General features: G+C 29.5%; 1 protein-coding gene across 3 annotated transcripts; it reads left to right on the top strand.

Moving 5' to 3' along the window:
• The first annotated feature begins 10 nt into the window (after positions 1-10).
• Positions 11-21490, top strand: LOC143045018 (leucine-rich repeat-containing protein 45-like). Of its 3 annotated transcripts, none has more exons than XM_076217295.1 (18): positions 11-95; positions 5658-5747; positions 6271-6422; positions 7516-7577; positions 8272-8342; positions 8698-8876; positions 10502-10630; positions 11994-12106; positions 12766-12824; positions 13845-13922; positions 14943-15078; positions 15565-15642; positions 16034-16145; positions 16447-16517; positions 17499-17684; positions 18056-18229; positions 18904-19051; positions 21026-21490. In XM_076217295.1, the coding sequence occupies exons 2-18, from the start codon at positions 5662-5664 to the stop codon at positions 21217-21219; spliced, it is 2028 nt and encodes a 675-aa protein (XP_076073410.1). In that variant the 5' UTR covers positions 11-95; positions 5658-5661; the 3' UTR covers positions 21220-21490. The 3 variants fall into 3 exon arrangements, with proteins under 3 accessions (XP_076073410.1, XP_076073411.1, XP_076073412.1); XM_076217296.1 differs by lacking the exon at positions 11-95 and adding an exon at positions 100-172; XM_076217297.1 differs by lacking the exon at positions 11-95 and adding an exon at positions 244-334.
• The last annotated feature ends 1862 nt before the right edge of the window (positions 21491-23352 follow it).

Here is a 23352-nt window from a genome sequence, read left to right on the forward strand (position 1 = left end):
TGTTCTTTCATATCGGAAAAATATATCTGAGAATATCCAAAACGGATATTGTTTGTTAAGTACATAAGCGACATTCCCGGGTGTAAACAAACTTTGTAAGTTCCAAACTAGAGATAGTGTCCAATTTGAGCTATACAATATGTTTGGTTAAAATTTTCATCTCTATTCAATAGTATGAATATATTGAAATTCAATTGAAATACTCTCCTGTGCAATCTCATGAATATTTTCAAAGAAATCATGTTTTACTCCTGAGAGCATGTTAGAACACATAACCAACAATTTTTAAAGATGATTTATAATGTTTCTTAAAAACAATTTGCTCAATTTTCAGGTATAACATCTCCCATGTTAAGCTACATTACCTGTACAATAAAAAAATTGTTTAAAATGTTGCTTTTCATGGCCTTACCCGGCCACGTCCACTTCTACTTCTACCAATACGTGCACGTGGCCACCATCAATAAGTTGATTATTTAGCCACTTGTGGATGCGCACTAAAAATTTCCTCAAAACACTTGTGTTTTTGATATGTATATAAATTTGTAACCATCTGATTTAAGCCTTTTTCAACTGATTGTTATAGTTTGTTCTTATGTACTTTGTACTGTTACAGTTACACTACTGTCCCAGGTCAGGGTAACAAGCTATTAAGATATATCGTCACCCAGACAAATCGGCACCCAAGTCCGAAGACATTTCGGCACCCATTTTGGACATATCAGTATCCGACAAAACAAACATAAACAAGTGACACAATACTTATTTTTAACACATAACACTTACAACCACAGATGAAGAAAAAACAAAAACAAAAAAGGAAAGCATATATATCAAAGATACAGTATTTTTCTTTTAGTTATAATTAGATGTAAAAGTATAGGTCAAAAACAGAAGTCTCAAAAACCAAAAGTCTCAACCCCTTATAGAAGTTAAAAACATTAATTTATTTTATTAATCTTATTTTTATTTAAATTTATTAAAATAAGTTTAAACTAGTATAGGTTAATAAGGTGCACCACCTATAAACAAAAAAGTCGCCTTCAATATATTTATTTTCTTGAATTTTTATTTTAATGGAATTTTTCTTAAATTTTTATTTTAATGGAATTTTTTCTAAAGTAAAATATTACTATAATGGACTAATTCCAAATTAAGGTACCAGGGCGCAATTACCAGTTGGTAAGCCGTCCACCAAAAACATATAACCATAACCGTGTGTGCAATCCATAATGAGTTAATACCTAAAAACATATATACATGTAAAGGTCAACACTTTTGGGTTACTCTTTCTTACACAATGTCAGACGACAGTTGTATACAGTGCATATAAAGATGGTGGACAATAAGTTCCAGACATCAAAATGAATGTGAAGCCTTAATTACTTTTATACAGAATATCTCAAGTTTTAACTGGAAATTCATCTGTATGGACATCATTATTCATTTATTTCATAGGAATCACTACAAGAGCCTTACTTCCAAAATTAGCAGAAAATATGTATAGACATTCTGTGGTCACTATATAGGGCAATTTGAAAGATTAAAATGTATATATATCTTAAATATCAACGTAATATTATACTTAATGCGAAAAGTTTTAAAGCCGTTTATTTACAGCTGTTAGAATTGAACAACGTTATAAACAAGATTGAAATATTATACCCAAATGTTACAAAATGAAAAAAATTGTCAAAATTTTAGTATGAATACAAATACATGTATTCTGTTTAATATTGATATAGACTTCTTTCCGTATATTTAAGGTGGTACCAAACACTTTCACTAAAATTAATTTGGCTCGTTTAATTTTCATCACTTTTTGTCAAAGTATTTCATGTATTTACTTTGATCCTTAAACAAAAATATAAAAATTTCAAAAATTTTGAACCAACCGTTTTGTCAGAAAAATTACACTGGTTATATAGCACTTTGGGTGCAATCAACAGTTTTTTACGTGACGTCATTCTGTAACAGGGCATGTAATAGTGGACCCATCATGCAGAAGTCAGATATTCATAGTTATATAGATATCTATACATCAATGGAAAGATAATTCTATGAACTTTCTGAATAAATAAAAAAAAATCCAACATCTCTTGTTTAAACATGCAAATTGGTACAAGTTATCAGCTGGAAATTAGACATTTTCCCCCTAAAAAACCTTGAAAACAGACCACCTTTGGACACACGGATCAGTAACCTGTGCATATATTTGAGATTTCTTATGATATGCATTTCGAAGAGCTTATCCGGCTGATATAAGAAAATGTAGTTTCAGCCTACGTTCGCCTGCTCCAAAAGGAGCTATCTTACCTGACAAATCAAAGTGCTTTTTGCAACAGGTGAAAATCAGCTGTTTATGGAGTTGCCTCCCATATAGTAGGAAGTCACAAAAACATTTTTTTTTTTTAAATCTTGACAAAAGTGGCATTTTAATTGAACTTCAATATATGTTTTTCACATTGAACATAAAAAACAATCAACTTTTTCATTTAGTGGTATATAAATAGCAGGGAATTCCATCAGTATGTAAATCTCACTGGGGAAATACCCCTAGTTTTTAGTACGAAACTGTTTATAGCACCCTTAAGCAAAACCTTGTATGCGATATATAAAAAATTCTCAGCTTTTCTGAATCTGTACACTATACCGATTAAAATGATGTCTTACTTTAAGGATTGTGACCACAAATAGTGAAACTACAGCTCTTTTTTTATGTCGCGCGGTAGTGGCATATTGGCCAGTGGCAAACAGTTTAACTGGCAAATCCCAAACATTTCCTGTATCACATTTTCATCAGTTTTACAAAGAAAATAAATCATAAAATAGGGTTTCTTTTAAATAAATAGAATAAAAACTATGAAATAGGCATGAATAAAGTTACTTTAAATAGATTTTGTTCCTAGTACTATATGAACTAAGTTATAGCTGAGTTGAGAAAATATTGAAATAGTGTTTTTCTTAGGAATGGCATGTGTACCTTTTTGACTATAAAAAGTACCAAATATATATTATAATGAATAAAACTTTATATAACACTGATCAGGAGTAAAGGTCAAAGTAGAAAAAATCTACACTTTTCATATGCAACTTTTGGTTCCAAATATATGAGAGATTGAATAAAAATATCATGACGTCGCAAAAAATTGAAAAACTTCAATATTCGCACAGAGTCTGGTTTTCTTATATCTGGTTGCTATGTACAAATCTGTAATATTTGCATTAAATATACCAAACTGATGCTTTTAAATTAATGTATACATGCCGTACAATATTTTTCAGAATTATTTTACTCCATTCGCAAACACATTTCTATGCTAAAACATCACTAATATTTTGTATTTGTCCCTTAAGGGTGCAATCAACAGTTTTTTACGTGACGTCATTCTGTAACAGGGCATGTAATAGTGGACCCATCATGCAGAAGTCAGATATTCATAGTTATATAGATATCTATACATCAATGGAAAGATAATTCTATGAACTTTCTGAATAAATAAAAAAAAAATCCAACATCTCTTGTTTAAACATGCAAATTGGTACAAGTTATCAGCTGGAAATTAGACATTTTCCCCCTAAAAAACCTTGAAAACAGACCACCTTTGGACACACGGATCAGTAACCTGTGCATATATTTGAGATTTCTTATGATATGCATTTCGAAGAGCTTATCCGGCTGATATAAGAAAATGTAGTTTCAGCCTACGTTTATAGCACCCTTTGACAAAAACCAATTTTGATCATTGAGAAGCTTAATATTCCTTTTACAACACAACGTATTTAAAACGTTTAGCTGACTTTACAGAGTTATCTCCCTGTAGTGTTAGGTACCACCTTTAGGCACCTTAAGGATATGTACATAGTATTTGGGCTTGTAGATATATGCCAATAGAAGAACACTTATCAGAAATACTTATGTTAAAGTATTATAAAGATGAACTTTTATACAAACATTTGAATAATATTGTACAGTAGTTTCTTTTTGCTAAAAATAGAATTTAAAATAAAAAAAAAGCACAATGATGAGAAAGTTGACAAAAATACATCAGTATCGACCCTTATATAGGTGATTGAAATGATGTTTAAAAATGTGTTTTTGCTTTAGAATTTTATTATATTTAAGTTGTATTCTAACTTTGACTCTATCCTTTGGCTTCCTTCTTAGCATATGTAATCACAACTAAACTAAACTCGAATATTTTATAGGTGGTTTAATTCATACTCTTAACACCACATTTCATAGAAATAGAGATACATACTTAGATAAAAACAATATTACTTAGATGGTTTAACCATAAACAAAACTATTGCTAGACATTTGACAGCAAAGATAATTAAAACAAGCCCGCTACAAAAAGAAAATTTAAGTGATATTATACAAAAAGAAAAGTTGTTATAAGACTCTCTACATTTTATGTTTTTTTATCATAACGACCCTGCATACCCGGCGAGGTATCCACTTTATGGACTCTACCGTACTACAGACTCACCAGGCGTTGGTTCACTTTCGTTTGTAAAAAAGAAAAGTTAGTCGAAGATAAAATTACGACGACCATGACGACAGATATTCTTACACATTTACAAACAACTACAAAATATAGACAGCTCTTACACACATTCCAAATTCTGTAGTTTTGATACGGGAACTAGGTATTTTGGACAGGGTTTTCCTTCACCACCGAAAAAAGATCATATAGAAAATACAGAGGAGTTTGTCACATATAATAAATAATTGGATTAGTAGCGAGATAATTGAATTAACCTGATTGGCAATTTTTAACTCTGAATAATACATTAAACGATATATGAAATAAAGTACTATTTACAATATATTATAAAATATGTCTTTTTATATGTGTTGTATATAACCCACCAGAAGGGTCGTCATACTCTAAAGGACTTGACCATGATATTCTTACATGTTTAGAAAAGGATATTGCTTCCTACCAAAAACAGGGTAATATATTATTGTGTGGGGACTTTAATGCTTTAATGTTTGTTGGAATGATCATTGTCTGCTAAATATTGTTTAAAAACTGATTGTGATAGTGTTAAAACTCATAAAAACTAGAGACCATAGATTTCCCAAAATGCAATTGATAGCGCATCTCTAGAATTGACAGACATTATCATTACTGCTGCCAATATTTCTCTTAAAAGGCGTATTTGTCTTTCACGGTGCTGATTTGTCTATGTTAGGTGCCGATTTGTCTGGGTGCCGATTTGTCTGGGTGCCGAACTGTCTAGAATTCCCAGGTTGTCATTTTGATGCCTTTTATAGCTGACTATGCTGTATTGGCTTTGCTCATTGTTGAAGGCTGTATTGTGACCTATAGTTGTTAATTTCTGTGTCATTTCACATTTGGTCTCGTGTATAGATTTATCTCATTGGCAATCACACCACATCATTTTTTTTATACTGAAGTTAATGTCAAATTACTTTTTCTCCATGTTCTCCGAAAGGCAACGAAAAAAGAGAGTTTGAAAATACCTCCAAAATATTCAAACTTATACGTCACTAATTAAATGAAAACACAGTGGTTATAAAAAATAAAAAGACTAACAAAAATTAACTGTATAATAAATACAAAACTATAAAAAAAAAAAAAAAAGAAGTATATATCATGTATATTATTGATTTGTTTCTATTATAGAATAATGGATGAGTTCAGACACACTTTTGTTAGACTATGTAGAGACAATCACACAGATCCACCAGATTTTATAATTCACCAGTTAAAAAGGTATTTTACAAATGTATTTTTTATGCAACATTTTTCTAAATTCAATTCATTTTTTCAGATCACTAGACTCCAACATGTCCAAAGGGGGCTTTCATTGTCATAATTGTTGGTTCATATTTCATAATCTATGTAATGAAAATAATACCAAGTCATTTGGTGAATTTTTATTGTTAAGAATGTTTTAACAATCAAGGTTTTAGTGTAGTATTACAAATGTATAATATTTTATGTCTTTAGACTGATATTTGATCATTATCTGAGAATTTGACTGATATTAAACTAGCCAATAGCAATACATGTACCACTATTGTAAAATAGTAATTCTTATTAGTAGATTCATAAGTCATTTATATCTTGTATTTTAGAAGTAAGACATTTAATTTGCCTGTTTTCTCGATCATCAATACATGTACATGATGTAGGTGTGCATATTTTGAAAAGTAAGGTAAATACATGTAGCACCAAATGCATTTATGGGATAAGCATGATAAGGCATGCCATGAAATAATTCTCTTAATTTCAGCTTTGAGAACACATCCAAAAGAGGAAAAGCTGTCTTAGATTTGTCTACCAACAGTTTGTCTCCAAAACCATGTCACATTTTGGGGAAAGTCATTGCAACAGATAGGACATTTCTAGAATATAAGTTTGCCGACTGTATGCTCAGTGAAGATGGTATAAATATAATAATATATGTTACTTATAAAATAAGATGTTAAAACATGAAAATATACACTGTGGATTCATTATTATTCATGGGATACCAAGTTTATTGGATCTTGTGGGAAAATGTACATGTATGATGCACAAATTTAAATAGACAAAGATGTTCAAATTTCTAAAGGCTTACATGCAGAGTTTTTTTTTTTTGCAGACTATGTGCAAACAACAAAATCAAATACATACAAAAATTCAACTTTTCTTAATCCATGGAATTGGTACCCACAAAAATGAAAGAATACAAATGAAGAGCATGAAGGTGCTTCAGAACGGTGAGCAGTTTCTGCTCTTATAGTGCTACCTGGCAGGCTACTCATGATAAATCCTTTAAGAAGTTAAGATTGTCATGTTACTTATAGTAAAATCCTTCAGTAAGTTACAAATGTATGATTGTCATGTAACTCATAATAAAATCCTTCAAAAAGTTATGATTGTCATGTTATTCATGATATAATCCTATACATGTAAATAAAAAATTTGAACAATTGATCTGGCATCTACATTCATGACATTGGTGAATAGGTAGATCTTTTGTCTTTGAGATTTTAGCAAATTCTAAAACCAATTTGTGTTTTTTTTTTACAAACCTAATGATATGTTTAAAATCAAATCCATTTTATAAACCAAAAAAGACCAAAACAATGACCAATAGAAACAAATAATGAAAGATAATACTTCCCAGAAAAAAACATAATTATTGTTTACTGCAATAATAACCTAAGGTGAACTTGGGTGCAGTTTTTGCTGATGAAAAGTACAATACTCTAATAAGTCCCATTCAGTAATAGTCTTCAAGGGGAAAGGAGATTATGTCTAGTACAGAAACATATACAGGGTCATCTGTGACAGAGATTTACTGATGAACCCTTGTAGTCACACTAACACTTGAAACAATGTTTGGATTAGATATATATACATTGAGTGGTGATTTCTTAATGTCAAGTGGTAAATATTACATGCATGCAAATGACACTTTTAAAGAATGTATTGCCAGCAAATATTATGAAACATTTAGTTGCTATTATCTAATATTTCATTATTTTTTAAGCTGTGAAAGGACTTGCAAATGGGTTCGCACACAATTCTTACTGCAAAAGTCTGGATATGAAAGTAAGTACTGTTAATTCAATACAGGCTAGGGCATCGAAAATATATTTTAGCCAGCTGGACATATTTTGTCTAATCCTGATTTTAATCCCTTAAAAAATAGCAACAAAAGGCAAGCATGGTAATCAGTTGGGCATCTTATGAGCAATGGTTGACATAATAAAGATATGTTGACTTGGCAATGGTAAATCATGGATTAGAAAAGGATACATGAGTCCATGCAGGGGTGGATTTGTCCCGCCCCCCCCCCCTTTTCTGGAAAAATTTGGTTGATTATATAGAGAATCACTGGAGCATGACCAGAGAGGGCCCCCTCTTAGGCAGTCAGTGGGCCCCCACATATGAAAAATTCTGGATCTGCCACTGCCATGTACGTTTACTTTTGAGTCTTAAAACTAAAAGCTCTATCCACGTTATTTCTTCAGGATAATCCTTGAAGTGAACGTTGGATAAAAGTATTAATGATAACTTAAGCATTTTGAAAATTTTTTAATTAGTATTACAATGTACTGTATATCTCACACCTGAGCACATGTGTTTCAGACGATTTTTTGCTTAAAACCTTTTCTTTTTTAATTTTACATCAAATTATGATTTTATATATGTATTCATATGTAATAACTTGAATTAAAGTTTAAACTTCACAAAGGTTGTTTTTTTTCCTTAAAGAATTAGGAAAGTCTGTTTTATCTTATAGGGAAACAACATCAGAGGAGCTGGTGCAGAAGCCTTGGGCAAAATGTTACATCATAATCAAGCAATATTAAAGTAGGTAAATTGATTCAAATAATTATAATGAAAAACTGTTTTTATACCAAATATTTTTTTTAGTTGTTATTAGTGTTGAGGTTTGTTTAATTACACTTGAGTGAACAGTATCTTCCACAATAAGGGATCATATATTTATTCCTGAAAGCTAACAACAGACATGCTTCGAGTATCTGGATACATTAGTATATCTTATCTTTATGCCGTTATAAGAAAAGATTCAATAGATTAAAACATTCGCAAAATGTTTCTCAATGAAAATTTATTTTATTCCTGAAATGAAGACATCTGATAAAATCAAATTCAATATAAAATGTACATGTATTTTATATAAAACAATTTCTTTGTCTTACAGGTTGTGTTTGGAATGGAATGCCCTTGGCATGTTAGACAACTCTTTTTCACTGTTCTGTGAGGGTCTTGGATCAAACGAATGCTTACAGGCTTTAGACCTTAGGAACAACCAGATCAATCATGACTGTGCCATTGAATTATCAGCCAATTTAAAGAGAAACAAAACTTTAAGGGCTATCGGTAAGGACTTTGTTGAAAATTATTCTAAAGTTTGAATTAATCTTGTTGAATTGAGGTTTACATTTCACAAATTTTACATCTTTTTTTTTCAATGTGTCTTCTTAAAAAGTAAAAAAAAAAAATCAGAAAATTGTCACTCTGTGAATTTTAAGTTTATGACACCAGCAATATTGTGACAACATTTTGACTTATTTCAATCCCTTTAAAATGATATAAAATACCATAAGAAAAAATGCATGCATGCATTTTTTCTGTTGTTGAACATACTTTACTCACTCAATAAGTACTGGGAACAAGATCATACAAAAATACTGAATGGACGTAAAAAATATATTATTAATATTACTGCCTTGTACTAAGATTTAAATTAAGTATAAGTACTAAGATTTAAATTAAGTATAATGAAAATAACATATTACCAAATTGATTTTATAATAGCTATAATACCATCATGGCTTCACATTATTTTTAACCTTTAAAATTATTAATTGAAATTTTTATTGAGTTATATTCCCTGCATTATTATGAAGCTTTTCTAATACTTCAATCAAAAAACAAAAACTTAGAGCATTTTAGCTGATATCAATCTAAATATGCTTTCAGTTGACCTTTAAAAATTCCTTTGTGTACCAAAATTAATTTGATTCAACTTACATTCAACCTTGACCAACCTCAAAAATAAAACACTGGTGCTCACCACTAAAAAACAGGTATAGACAAGAATTTTTGTCTCAGACAACGCTGGTTTTAGTCGGCCATAGAATTTAGAATATTTTGCACAAATAAATGTAACGACTGATGTTATATTTCTTTTAGGAAGTAGATACTCATTAAATACACTTCTTGTGAGAACAAAAATTTTGATGTTGCTTCTGTTTGTGAAATTGTCACAGGTTTGGCACATCTATCATTTTCTTGAATTCATTGTCTTTTTTTTATGATGTACTACAAACTAATGGCAAATATTTTAAACAAACACTGTATGATTTATTAAGTGTGATGATGCAACTTTCAGTTCTGCACTTTTCCTGGTAAATGGACAATTAACACAATTTTAAAGCAGTGTAAGGGAGGTAATCCAATCACATTTAAAGTACAATGTATTTGAATTGGTAATTATGGATGCAAACTCCATTAAACATTTGAATTGTGATAATGATCATATCTTGAGGAAAGATTTTTTTTTTTAAAGGGGGGATAAGAAATTGTGGGAGGGGACATTTTTTTCTTATTTCAGATTTCAGAAATTAAAAAGAAAATTTCTTTAAATATTTTTATTTTTTTGGCAAAAAAAAGGGGGGGGGGGGTAAATTGCAACAGCATAGTGTATTGCACAAAAGCAAAAATTAAATATAAATTTAAAACATAACCAATTCTAAGTTATTTGACTACGGTTATTCTTGGTCAGTAACCTATTATGTGTCAAATACTAAATACAATCCTAATTCAGACCTGTATCAAGTGCTGATATTGTGTCCATTTTTGCCCCAACTGTTCAGGGTTGGACCTCTGCCGTTGTATCCAGCTGCGCTCAGCGAAGCAATTTATCTCAAGTAGGTTTTGTTTTGATTTATGCAGTTTTATTGAAATATGAATTCATTTCATTCTCCTGTTTATTTATCTAGATCTTAGATGGAACAATGTTGGTCTGTTAGGAGGAAGAGCTATTTTAGAGATGTTACAGACTAATAAAACTGTTTGCAGACTAGAGCTGGCAGGAAACAATATTCCTAGTGATATACTAAAGTCTATTGGTAATATAGAAAATAGTTTATAACAAACTGTTGGCAGTTTAAATGAATACATCACTCAAAAATATAGGTCATTTGGCATTTTGAAATTCACTTGCATCAAATTGTGTCTCTAAAAATATTTCAATACTGTTTAATACGATTTTCATTGATTCAAATACTTTCATTTTTGTGCATATTTAATTTTGTTTATTTTGACAAAGTATGCATACAACCTTATAGAAAATGTGTAATCTGTTGAAAATTTTAATTTGATGTTCATCTGCCTCCAAGAAATACATTTAAATTGACATCCCACAAATAATAATGAATTCACAATATACTGTAAATTTAGAAACTTTTGTGATGTTTTAATTATTGCAAAAAATAAGTCAGAATAGACTTGCACAAAAAATAAAATATACGTTAAAATTTGACAGCATTGTTTGTATGCAATATTTCATAATTTTTCAATAATCGCAATCATAAATAAAGCAAGTATTTCTGAATTCACAGGATCATAAATTGTTTTTTATTTTTGAATATTGAGCCCCTACTTCAATGCAGTTTTAGGAATTCGAACTAAGTAAGATTTTTTGTATACAAATTTATACATTTATTGGATCAATCTGTACAACATGTCAGCTATTCAAAAATGGTTGTGATAAAATGAATAAAACAAGACAAAGGTTTAATACCAATTTGATTACATTTAATAGAAGACACAAAAAACAAAAGATATCTATATCCAAAACATTTTAGATTAAGGTGGTACCCAACACTTTCACTAAAATTAATTTGGCTCGTTTAATTTTCGTAAAATTTTGTCAAAGTATTTACTTTGACACTTTAACAAAAATATAAAAGTTTAAAAAATTTTGAACCAACCGTTTTGTCAGAAAAATTACACTGGTTATATAGCAATTTGACAAACACCAATTTTGATCATTGAGAAGCTTAATATTCCTTTTATAACACAATGTAATTAAAACGTTTAGCTGACTTTACAGAGTTATCTCCCTGTAGTGTTAGGTACCACCTTAAGAAGGTTTGAGTTGTCTAGTTTTAAGTATTTATTAATTAGTTATGTAAAATTCAATTATTTTAAAGTGTTTTATTATATTTGTACACTATAGTGAATTTTATTAGATAAGAATTATGAACAAACAATTTTACCAAATGTTATAAAGGAAAGAACTTTACAGCTTATATCATCTTGAATAGTAAATAGTAATACAAGAATGAAATATTTCCAATAAAAGTTAGTTAAAAAATAATAGGTTCTGTGTAAGGTATACAAACAAAGATGTGATCAGACCGTATGATGGCTTCAGACTGACAATTGCTGAAACTTTTTAATACAAATACATTTTGTTTCATTTAACAGAGACAGCAGTTGGACAAAATGAAGACAGAGCTGTATTAAGTGAAGATCACAAGACAAAAATGATGATGCTCACAAAGCATGTCAAACAAATAGAAAGTGATAAATCTTTGCAGGTAAATAATGCAACAGACAACATGGACTGACATCTGGTATTTAATTGTCTTGCAATCTGATTTCTGAAAGTCACACCTAAGATTTGTATGTAACAATTTTTCACCAATTTTATTCTTTTTAGATTATTTTTCATGTTCTCACCTATAACTTTACCAAAATGCAATACAGTTAAGATGTATAACAAAGATATGTACATGCAAATTATTACAGAAAATTTCGAAATTCAATTGAAAGCCATACTTCAATTTACAACTTGATGTTTTTTATCAATTTCTTGTGCATTCTATACAAATGTTAACCATTCTTTAAAGAATTCAATCAGTAATATTTCAGAAAATAAAAGATATGAGGCATTATTTTTTCGATATTCAGCTGTAATTCAATAAGCCAAAAATTTGCAAAATTTACTACAATCTGTGATGTACCTCATTTATTGTTCCTTGACCTTAAATATTTTAAAAATGGATACATTATGTTGGTACGATTTTTGAAGAAAGAAAAAAATTTGAAAATCATATTTCAGAAATGTTTATAAATACATTTAGCCCATTTTGGTAAAGATCCTGGAGAAAATTATCAATAAGTATATAGAGCATACATTTTGTAACTTTACATTTGATAAATAATTTATTTCTTACTCTTTTTTTATTTTTTTCAGATGAATGATCTCATGGATACTATTGAAAAACAAGAAGATGTCCTCAGGAAAACAAAAAGGTAAATTTATATAATGTGTTTAACATGGAAATAATTTTCTCGCATACAGAAATATTTTTTTTCATTTTAAGGAGGAATCAGGGGTACAAAATTTCAGCAAAATTTAAACATTTTTTTTTCATTAGAAATTTTATGTTTTACTTTAGTAGTTGTTACTTCTCATTAGGTACAAAAATCAACCAAAAACCAATTCATTTTGGCCCCAGATGACTTTTGAAATGTATATATCATTGAAAAAGCTCCAAATTATCTCCCTTTGGTGCAAAAATGCCATTTTTGGCTTTAAAGTTAAAATATCTTTTAACTCATCAGTGACCTATATTTTTTATTATCTTTTTCAAATAAGCTGAACTATTGTTTGATTTATACCCGCAAACCCCCTTAAACTTTAAATTTGAAATATATAAATATAAAGTAATCTCAAACGAATCAGCAACCATAAAACATAAACATGTAAAGTTTTTAATTTAAGAATTGAATGCTTCTTTTTGTAACTTCATTGGGGTGTAAAAGAGTTGGCCGAAGTACATACTCAAAATGTGCGCACGGTCAACGCTTTTACAACCCTATGAAGTTACAAAAAAAAGCATACAATACTTATAATTACATTTTTTTAGCAATGATCATGAAAACACAAATTTTAATATTGTTTTATTTAATTCACCTGTGCACTTTATTGTGGGACCACGTGTTATCATGAATGAAAAGTTTTATTGAGCAATACAATTGCTTACGGATTAACACGTGATGGTCAGTTAGCCAATCAGAATAAAGTATCATAATGAAACATACATCTAATGTAATTATAAAATGTTGTAAATATATGCCAAAAAGAACAGTTCACCTATTCAAAAGAACACATTAAACTAGAAAGAATTGGTGAAAATGATATGTTTTAATTAAATCTAAAAAGTCACATCTTCTTCTCAGACTTATTCTTGCAGTTATTAAAACGTAAAACAATTATTAGAGGACCTTGATTTCCTTTTCATTTAATTCAGTTACAATTTTTTTCTTCAGAACAACCACTCAGCAAGTGGCACATTTACAAGAGGCTCTAGAGGAGAGGAAATCATCATTCAATGCATTAGCTGCAAAGTAAGTTGGAATAAAAATTAAAATATATAAAATATTTCATCATTCAGTTTCCTACTTTCTTGATTGTTTCCTGATTGCCAGCTTGCTTTTAGTGTGGGTATTTTGTGTTAAATATGTTCCCAGGACAAATGAAGGACTTTAAAAATTTGTATATATAAATACTGGAAATTCAGAAATTATTCCTTGCATTTATTATTGTGATTTTGTCATTTTCGACTAATATGTGATTTTACTTTTGTGATATTGGAAAAATCCTGTTTAATTTATATAAAAAAAATTTAAATGCGAGCTTTGATTATTGCGATTATATCCATGTTGCATTTTTCGCAATAATAAAAACATCACAATAATTTCTGAATTTACAGTATTAAAAAAAAAATAAGAAATTATGTAGTAATGTGTAAATTGTAACATTATTCACTGCATGCATAAACTTTGACAATGTACATATGATGACATATTAATAATTGGAAATGGATAATGGTGCAACAGCCAAATTACAAAATATAAATAAACCACAGCAATTCTCCAACACAAGTTTACCGAAATTTAACAGTTGAATGATACATTAGCACCAAAACCATGTGGAGACTCTCAATTGTCTAGAATCCAGACTCATTGTAAAGGAATTTACCAGTTATGGCAAATAAATTTTTTAAACTGCTCAATTTATATACAAATAGTAGTTCTTATTATTGTGATACTCACCAAGTCACATTACTTGCATTTATGATTACCTCGCAATAATTTTTGAATTTACAGTAATAGAAAACAAAGGGTCTGAAGTTCTATCTAAAGGACTATGGGTAATTTAATTGTTCATGAAATTTTAAAAATGTCATCCCAAAGGTTATTATTATCAAATAATAATTATTATCATTATTTTGGATGTGTTTGAAAAATCACAGAACTTTGTTGTATGTCTTTGAAAAGATTTCTCAGAATGCATTTGATTCTGAAAACATCAATTGAAGCCTTGTGCTACCTGGTATAAATCTTATTTTATAATTCTAATTATAGATTATCAATGACAGAATCTGAGCTAGCTTTACAAGAACAGAAAACACATGATGTAGAAATTGTAGTAGAAAGACTTAAACAAGAACTGTCAGGGAGGCACAGCTCTCATAATGAGGATCTGAGAAAAGAACGAGAGGTATACATGAAGACTTTTACTAAATATATTTAATTTATACTGTAAATCTTCCATTCAAGCATAACACACTATAATGGAGTCAAACTAGAATTCCTTCTGATCAACTTTTAAAAATGTGTTTAGATTGAAATTATGTTTATCACTTTGAATAATTTTGTTCTAAATAAACATGAAATATCCCATTGGTGGCCTTCGGCTGTTGTCTGCTCTATGGTCGGGTTGTTGTCACTTAGACACATTCCCCATTTCCTTTCTCAATTTTATGAAATATATATGTCACTAGACATTAATGCAGCAACAATTGATATATCAACTTTTAAAAATTGATAGTTTTCCAGGAAGTTATCTGTCATCTTAGGACAGAAGTAACATTATTACAAAATATTTATTAGAAAGTCTAAGTAAAAAAGAGACCAGTTTCATGAGCATGGCCAAAAATTGACAAATCTTGTTAAAAATACTATGCTGTTTTTTTTTTCACTTCAGACAAGAGCAACAATGGAAGCACAGCTACACAAAGAACTGTCAGAGTCTAGTGATAAAAATATACAATTACAATCCAAGGTAAAGTATAAACTACTAAAACACTGTATGTTTGAGATGAGAAGATTAACTATTAAAAGAACTGTAACATAGGCTTTAATAATAACTACAGGTACTGTCAGCAAAGCTCCTAAAACTTTGCAACTGACCCTTGCAAAGTACATGAGGGTTGTTATTTTAAGATTTCAATGCCTCATTTATCCTTTTGGGGTTAATAACTCCAGTAAAAAAAAAACTTTTACAGTAACTTTTAATTGTATGTATTTATTGCTATTGTACATGTGAGCTGTGATAGAAATTAAGTAGTTAATGCACACCTGACCTTGCATTATCCAGATTATACCACAGCAAGATCAAAGGGATTTTGCCTTTGTCATGTGTTAATGCTGTTACATGTATAATATCTTTTTAGTTTGATGATACAGAAAGAAAATGTCGTATGCAACAAGATCAGATATTTGAACTGAAGGAACAGGTCACACATTTACAAGCAGAAATCAAAATTAAAGGTGCTCATTTTGAAGGTATGTAAAACACTAAATTGCTAATTGAAATGGTGCAGATTTGTTTCATTATAACGGGATTTAATGATGACTTCTTAAATAGAAGCTGAGTGAACTGATGTTAGCTTTCATTCCCCTTTCATATGTAAACAAATGATGATTAGCTCAAACCTTTTAAATATGCATTTCTACAAAAAATTATTGTGTTTTTTTTTAGAAAGATAGCCTGAATAATAATTGGAAATAATCAATTAAAATTTAATGCATGGAAGGGTTGAATAAAATGTATATACATGTATATATAGATGAACCTGTTTTACAGAAAGAATACAATCAGAAAGAAACAGACACAAGGAAGATCTTAGAGATGCAGAACAGATAAGACAAAAAGAGGTATAATTTTGAAAACTTTATTTTTGAAACTCCTATACTTACTGGTTATTAAATTTGATACAATTATTTATGTTTAATAGCAATAAGGCCAAAAAAATAATATATGTGTTTCCTATTACATCTTGGCAAAAATTGGGTAAGTAGGTAGGATTTTTTTTTTTTAATTGGCCTAAAAAGATTTTAAGATTAAAAGATACCTAAGCAATAAGTATAGTTGAAAACATATCTAATAAGATGCAGATTATAAGAGTGAGTTCTTCACCTATAACTACTTGGTGACATATCAGTGGCGGACCCAGCCATTCTTAAAAGGGGGGTTTCCAACCCAGGACAACTATATGTCCCCATTCAAATGCATTGATTGTCCAAAAAAAGGGGGGTTCCAACCCCTGGAACCCTCCCCCTGGATCCGACACTGCATATTGATTTTTGTCTGGTTAAAGTAAATACAATTCAAACGGTTTGAGAGTAGAGTCAGTCATTACAAATTCATTATAGGTTATCTCATATTTAAGAAATGTTGCATCACTTCCAAAGAATTCTATGCTAATAAGAAATGTGGGTTAAAAACCTGTGAGGCCAACAAGAATATATAAAAAAAAGAAAAGAGGGGAGGTATTTATCTTTTATTGATATGCACAAAAAAAGAAATGGCAAAATTTTACTATATTATCCTCTCTTACAAATTCAAGAAACTGTGAAATTTCTTTTATTAGAGTGCTATTTTTTTTGTCTATGCAGAATTCATTTGTTTGTGGTTTCTGGATTTTTAAATTCATTGATTCCATTAGACAAACTAATCTTATTTTAATATTTTCCTTTATTTAAATGAATTAATATGTAAATTGGGATCTGATGTGAATTTGAATTATTGGTTTCACTTTGGGCTGTATTTGCTAAATAATACTTTTAGTAAAATGACAAGTTATACAATAGATTAATATTTATGAAAGATTGTACATAATCAATAATTTCTTCCAGGTATCAAGAGTGAGACAAGATGCAGATGAAGTTGAAGCAAATCTAAGGGAGAGAATCCAACAGTTAGAAATGACCAGACTTGAGTTAGAAGAAGAAATAAGTAGACAGAAAAATCATAATATGTCCAATAAACTACAGCATGAAGAACAGCTTACTATTATCAAACAAAAGTTCCAGTCTGAGGAGGTAATAAACAGTGAATCGAATGATTAAAGTGAAGAAAAGTACAATAACAAAATTACAGAACCTCAAGTAAATTTTGAAGCAGACAGTCTCTTAATAGAAAAAATGAAAATCTCAAACAAATCGAATGGATGGAAAAAAATGGTGCTGGTTGATAAATTAACTCGAGTTCTTTGATAGATTCTATACTTACATCCTGGTATTCTAGTAATCAAATACTTCTTCTATTTTTCTTCATTAATTGGTATTATTTACTTATCTCTCTGTATTCCAACTTGAACAACTTATTTTTCCCCCAAATAATATCTTTTGTAGAATAAGAACTTATTGAATTATAGAATCATATAATATTCAATTGTAAATGATTTACTCAGGAAAACAGATACAGTCAGTTAGAAGAGAAGTTACGAGTGACCCAGTTATTGAAAGATGAAGTTCAGTCCCGATGTAACCAACAGAGTTCCATTGTTAGTGACCTTACGTCCAGGAATAGTACTCTTACTCTGGAGACAGAGACAATGAAGAAAAGAGTGGAGGAGATGCAACAGGTTAATATTACTTATATAGGATACCATTGAGCAGAACATCTTGCAAAAAAAAACAACATAAGAAACAACCAGGGTTGTAATGGCATATCACAGTTAGAAACCTTATATAGGGAAATTTTGGTGTATGTAATTTCCTTCACAGTAGACATTTTACTGTGAAATATCCCCTATGCAAATGTTTCACTATCAATTGAGAAGCATTGTACAAAGCTATGAAACAGGTATAAAACCTATTAGAAAATGAGACTGATAAATGGTAGTCGAAAAATAAAAGAACATCTAGAGTTTAGCTTGTTTGACAAATATTGTGGAATTTGTCAAAAATACATTCATTGTTAAGTTAGAACTTTGTTTATATAAAATGTAAATAAATGAACATTTTATTTTACTTTATCTCAGAATATATCTATTTTTTGTGTATTTCAGTATTTAAGTTATAACAAAAGATAGATTTTTGACATCTAAAATTTAAAATATATATATTAGCAGTGCAAATACCCAAATTTATAAAGTAATTTTACTGGCTAGTTAAAGTTAAATATTGAGGGTAAAGTGGCTTCATAAACATTTGATTTATTAAAATAGTTGTCTATTGTATTGCATGAAAAGATCCAAACAAAATTTGGTAGTTTAAATGTTTGATTATTACATTGATTTTATCATTTGGTTTTTAGGAACTAGCTGAAAAGAATGCAGTAACTTTTGCTGAAGTTGGAAAGGTCAAACTAGATCTAAATCAAGCATTGAACAAACTTGAAGCAGAGAGAAAAGTGCAGACAGATTTAAGGGACCAACTCTCAGATTCTGATAGGAAAACATCTGGTAATTTATCAGGCGCGGATCCAGAGGGGGAGTTCCGGGGGTTGGAACCCCTCCTTTTTTTGGACGATCAATGCATTTGAATGGGGACATGTAATTGGAACCCCCCTTTGTCCTGGGTTAGGAACCCCCCCCCTTTTAAAATGGCTGGATCCGCCCCTGTTTATTATTATTAGTATAGATCAATGTAGAGGCAGTTATACATCAATAAGACAGCAATCTAACAATACAAAAACAGCAATGACAATAGTTATATACAGTAAAAAGCAGGAATTCATAGATGGGATTTTGTCTCCTCTGTGACAACAGACTTGAAAGAGAGACATAGAAAAATTACATTTTGTTATTTTCTGAGTTGAAAACATTTAGGTTCAGTCTTAGGTTAAAGTATTTTTAGACTGCAATAACTTTGTCAAATCTTTATGGAATATTATAAAACTTCTTTGATAAAAAAAAAGTATCCAAAGCAAAACCTTGAAATTATTTATTTTCATTCACCATATTTTACTGACAAGTAATTTAATAGCATTTTTTGCAGTTTACATTTAGATATACAGTCTGGGATAAAAATAGTTTTAAACATCTATAACTTTGTCAATTTGTTGTAGAAAATTAGGAATAGTATGGTTTACCAACATGAAAAAAGATCTGTTGTTATTAAGAGACATAAACTTGTTGCCCCAAAATTGAGTCTGCAATTTCCATGTTTTCTCTATAGACTGCACTATTTTATATGTCTATCTGGGTGACGTTTACATTCTGATTTACTGATGTACGTCAAACACGCAATTCTACATCCATTTTAATGTTAATCTAACCATCCAGTTCAAGTACTTAAAATCTTTCAATCCTTTCCATATGGATTTAAGGATGTTTGATCCTCCATTTTTTATTTTTTGCCAGATTTTTGGAATCCTCTGGTTTTATCCATGTATTGTCATTAAAAAAATTTGCCCACTAACCCCTACTTTTCTTTTTATAATTTTATTACATAAACTTTAAAAAGCCATATTTCAAAATTTTATAAAATTCTTGTTATTTTTTCATACTGTTTGAAACAAAAACTGTGCCAATGTTAAATACATGAAAAATCTAGAGAGAATATTTTCCCGACAAATTTTCAATGGCTTAAATCTCGAAAACGAGCGCACAGACCCTCCATTTTTTTCTACTTTTTTTGTTTCTTTATTTATATACTATCAATTCATAATAGTCTATTAAAAAGCTAGTTATTTTTTAACGGAGTAGCGAACATCCTTAACATACATAAAATAAAATACAAAAATAAGAAAGCAATGAATGAGATTGTTAAATTTGATATATATGCCTTTTTGAGCTTTGTTAAATATGTTTTTGTTTTTGTTGTGCTAAAGATTGTAACACAATTTTAACTGCTGTACCCATGTTCTTAATATTTTTGCCTATTGTGTCTGTTTTGAACACACATCATGGTCAATATAATGGAATTTGATGTGACTGTCATACAAGTGAGAGGTTTAGCTAGTTATAAAACCAGGTTCAATCCACCATTTTCTACATCAGAAAATGCCTGTGCTAAGTCAGAAAAATGGCAGTTGCTATTCATTTGTTTGATGTGTTTGAGCTTTTGAATTTGCCATTTGCTTAGGGACTTTCTGTTTTGAATTTTTCTCTGGAGTTCAGTGATTTAATGATTTTACTTTTCACCATCGCAACCGGACCTTATAAAGCCCTACAGAGAAATATGTACTACTTATGTAATTATTTTATGGCAGAGTCCTCAGTCTGATATGGGAAGTTCAAAATATGAGGTCCAGATTAGTCCCATTTACAAAATGAACATAAAAAATCCTCAACAAGTCTGATTTTATCGTCTAAAATTGTGCCATAGATTATAGATTTTCTTATAGAAACAAGAATAGTGTATGGTCATTCCAAAAATTTTAACACACATTAACCTACAATGCTTTTAATCATATGTTTTTGTCATTGTTGCAGAACAAATATTAAGATATAGAGAAGCCTGTGAGGAGAAAGATGCAGAATTAGACAGTTTAAGAAGACGTCTTAAGTCTCGTGAATTAGAAGTATCCCATGTCCGAGAAGAAGAATCACAAAGAGCTAAGATGCTACAGATGGCTGTATTAAACTATTGTCAAAACATACCACAGTCAACAATGGAATCATCATGATCAAAGCGAAAAAAATATTTAAGGAAACAATGTGGACATTTTATAAAAATAGTTTACTTTGTATACTTGGATATGTATTACAGAGTGAGATGGAAGGAAGTTGTTGTATGATTTTAATTATTGTATAGCAACAACACACTTCAATACAAGATGCATCCAAAAATAGGCTCAGAATATCATATCTCTAGATAAATTAAGCTTCAAATTAGTGATTTTATCAGTAACAAATATATGTTTAAGGGGGCTCGCGGGTATAAATCAATATTTTTTTTTAAATATAGGATTTCGCTATATTTTTCTATTAAAGAACTTTATCATACACTTAATAGAAAAATAAAATAAAAAAATAGGGTCACTGTTCATTTAATCTCACAATCTGCCTTAGAAAGATGCACACATTTTTGTAAAGGTACCGTTTTTCTGTTGAACTAATAGGAGAAATAGAGGTACATTTTAATATCGAAATAAGAAAAGAAATAATTACAGAAATCGCTTAAATATTTCTATTGTTTGGTTTAAGTACAGCTTATTTGAAAAAAAATAATAAAAAAAAAACATAGGTCATCGATGAGTTTAAAAAAGTGGTATTTCAATGTTTATGCAAAAAAAATGGCATTTTTGCACTAAAGGGAGATAATTTGGAGCTTTTTCAATGATATATACATTTTAAAAGTCATCTGGGGCCAAAACAAATTTACTTTTTTGATTGATTTTTGTACCATATGATAAAGTAACAACTAATAAAGTAATAAATAAAATTTGTACAAATGTAATAAAAAAAAAAAATGTTTAAATTTTTGCTGAAATTTTTGTACCCTCGAGCCTCATTATAGATGTAATAGATCAAATAACTCTCATTAGACATATGGAATTCAGAAAGAAGTATCAAGAGTTGTGATACAATTATGGTTTCTTACATCGATTAATGTCATTAAAGTCACAAATAAGAGCTTTAAATGGTATTGACTTAAATAAATTTGATAATTGACAGTAACATATCATTGCTATATATGTTTTGTTGTTGTGTTAAACTTTCAAGCAAGTTTGTCAGTGAATATGCTTTAATGTAATGTCTTAGTTCCTTGATAACTTCTATCCTTTCATATGTATGCTTTCTAAATTCTATAACCTATGAATAAAAATCAAGAGCTTAAGTACTTTTTTTACTGTAAATTCAGAAAATATTGCATGCATTTATTATTGCGATTTTGTCATTTTAGACTAAAATGCGATTTTTGTGTTTGCGATATTCAGAAAAATCCTGTTTGATTCATATAAAAAATTAAAAAATATGAGTTTTAATTATTGCGAGTATTACCTTGTCCCATTTATCGCAATAATAAAAACATCGCAATAATTTCTGAATTTACAGTATTTATTTTACTATGGATTGACTTTGAATGAGAATGAGAGAATGTGTACCAGCTTGCATTAGCTGTGTTTTACAACTAATAATTAGTATGTACAACAAATAAGAATTTTAAGTGAGGTCATGAGTTAAGAACACAATTCTCAGTGTTTTTAATTATATTTTATGTGAAATTTAATATTGGATCTGATATGGTTGTGATATTTTACATGTATGACATTATTAGCTTCAAAATACTTGATTTTTTTAAACAATTCATTTTGAATTGATATGATGATATTTAGTTTATTTAATTTGATCTTGTCATCTTTAGTTTTACTTTCTTTTGAAATAATGTGATGATATTTAGTACATTTACATTTAATTTGATCTTGTCAGTTTAGTTTTAATTTAATTTTTTATTGTTAGATTGTTTTTGACATATTTATATTTTCATACAATAAAGTATAATTTAATTGTAGAAGTTATTGATTGTACATGAGACTTGATGACTGATTTTTCCATGTCTTTGGTGAATATCTAATGTCAGTTTAAACTTGTTGTTTTAGTCTGATGTTAAGTTGGTCGGTGCTTTGGAGTTTGCTTGAATGTTGTTAATCTATCACTTCATGAGATGTCTTTTCTCCGCCAAGGGCCATGATTGTTGAGTGGTCCAAGAAGTTCATCTACTGTAAAACTAGCTTGTTAAAACACTGAGGTTGTGAGTGTGAACCCTACTCATAGCAATTGCATTTGTTTCTTATCTTAATTGACTTGGATTTCCA

The sequence above is a fragment of the Mytilus galloprovincialis genome, chromosome 9, assembly GCF_965363235.1.
Source record: "Mytilus galloprovincialis chromosome 9, xbMytGall1.hap1.1, whole genome shotgun sequence".
Classification (NCBI taxonomy): Eukaryota; Metazoa; Mollusca; class Bivalvia; order Mytilida; family Mytilidae; genus Mytilus; species Mytilus galloprovincialis.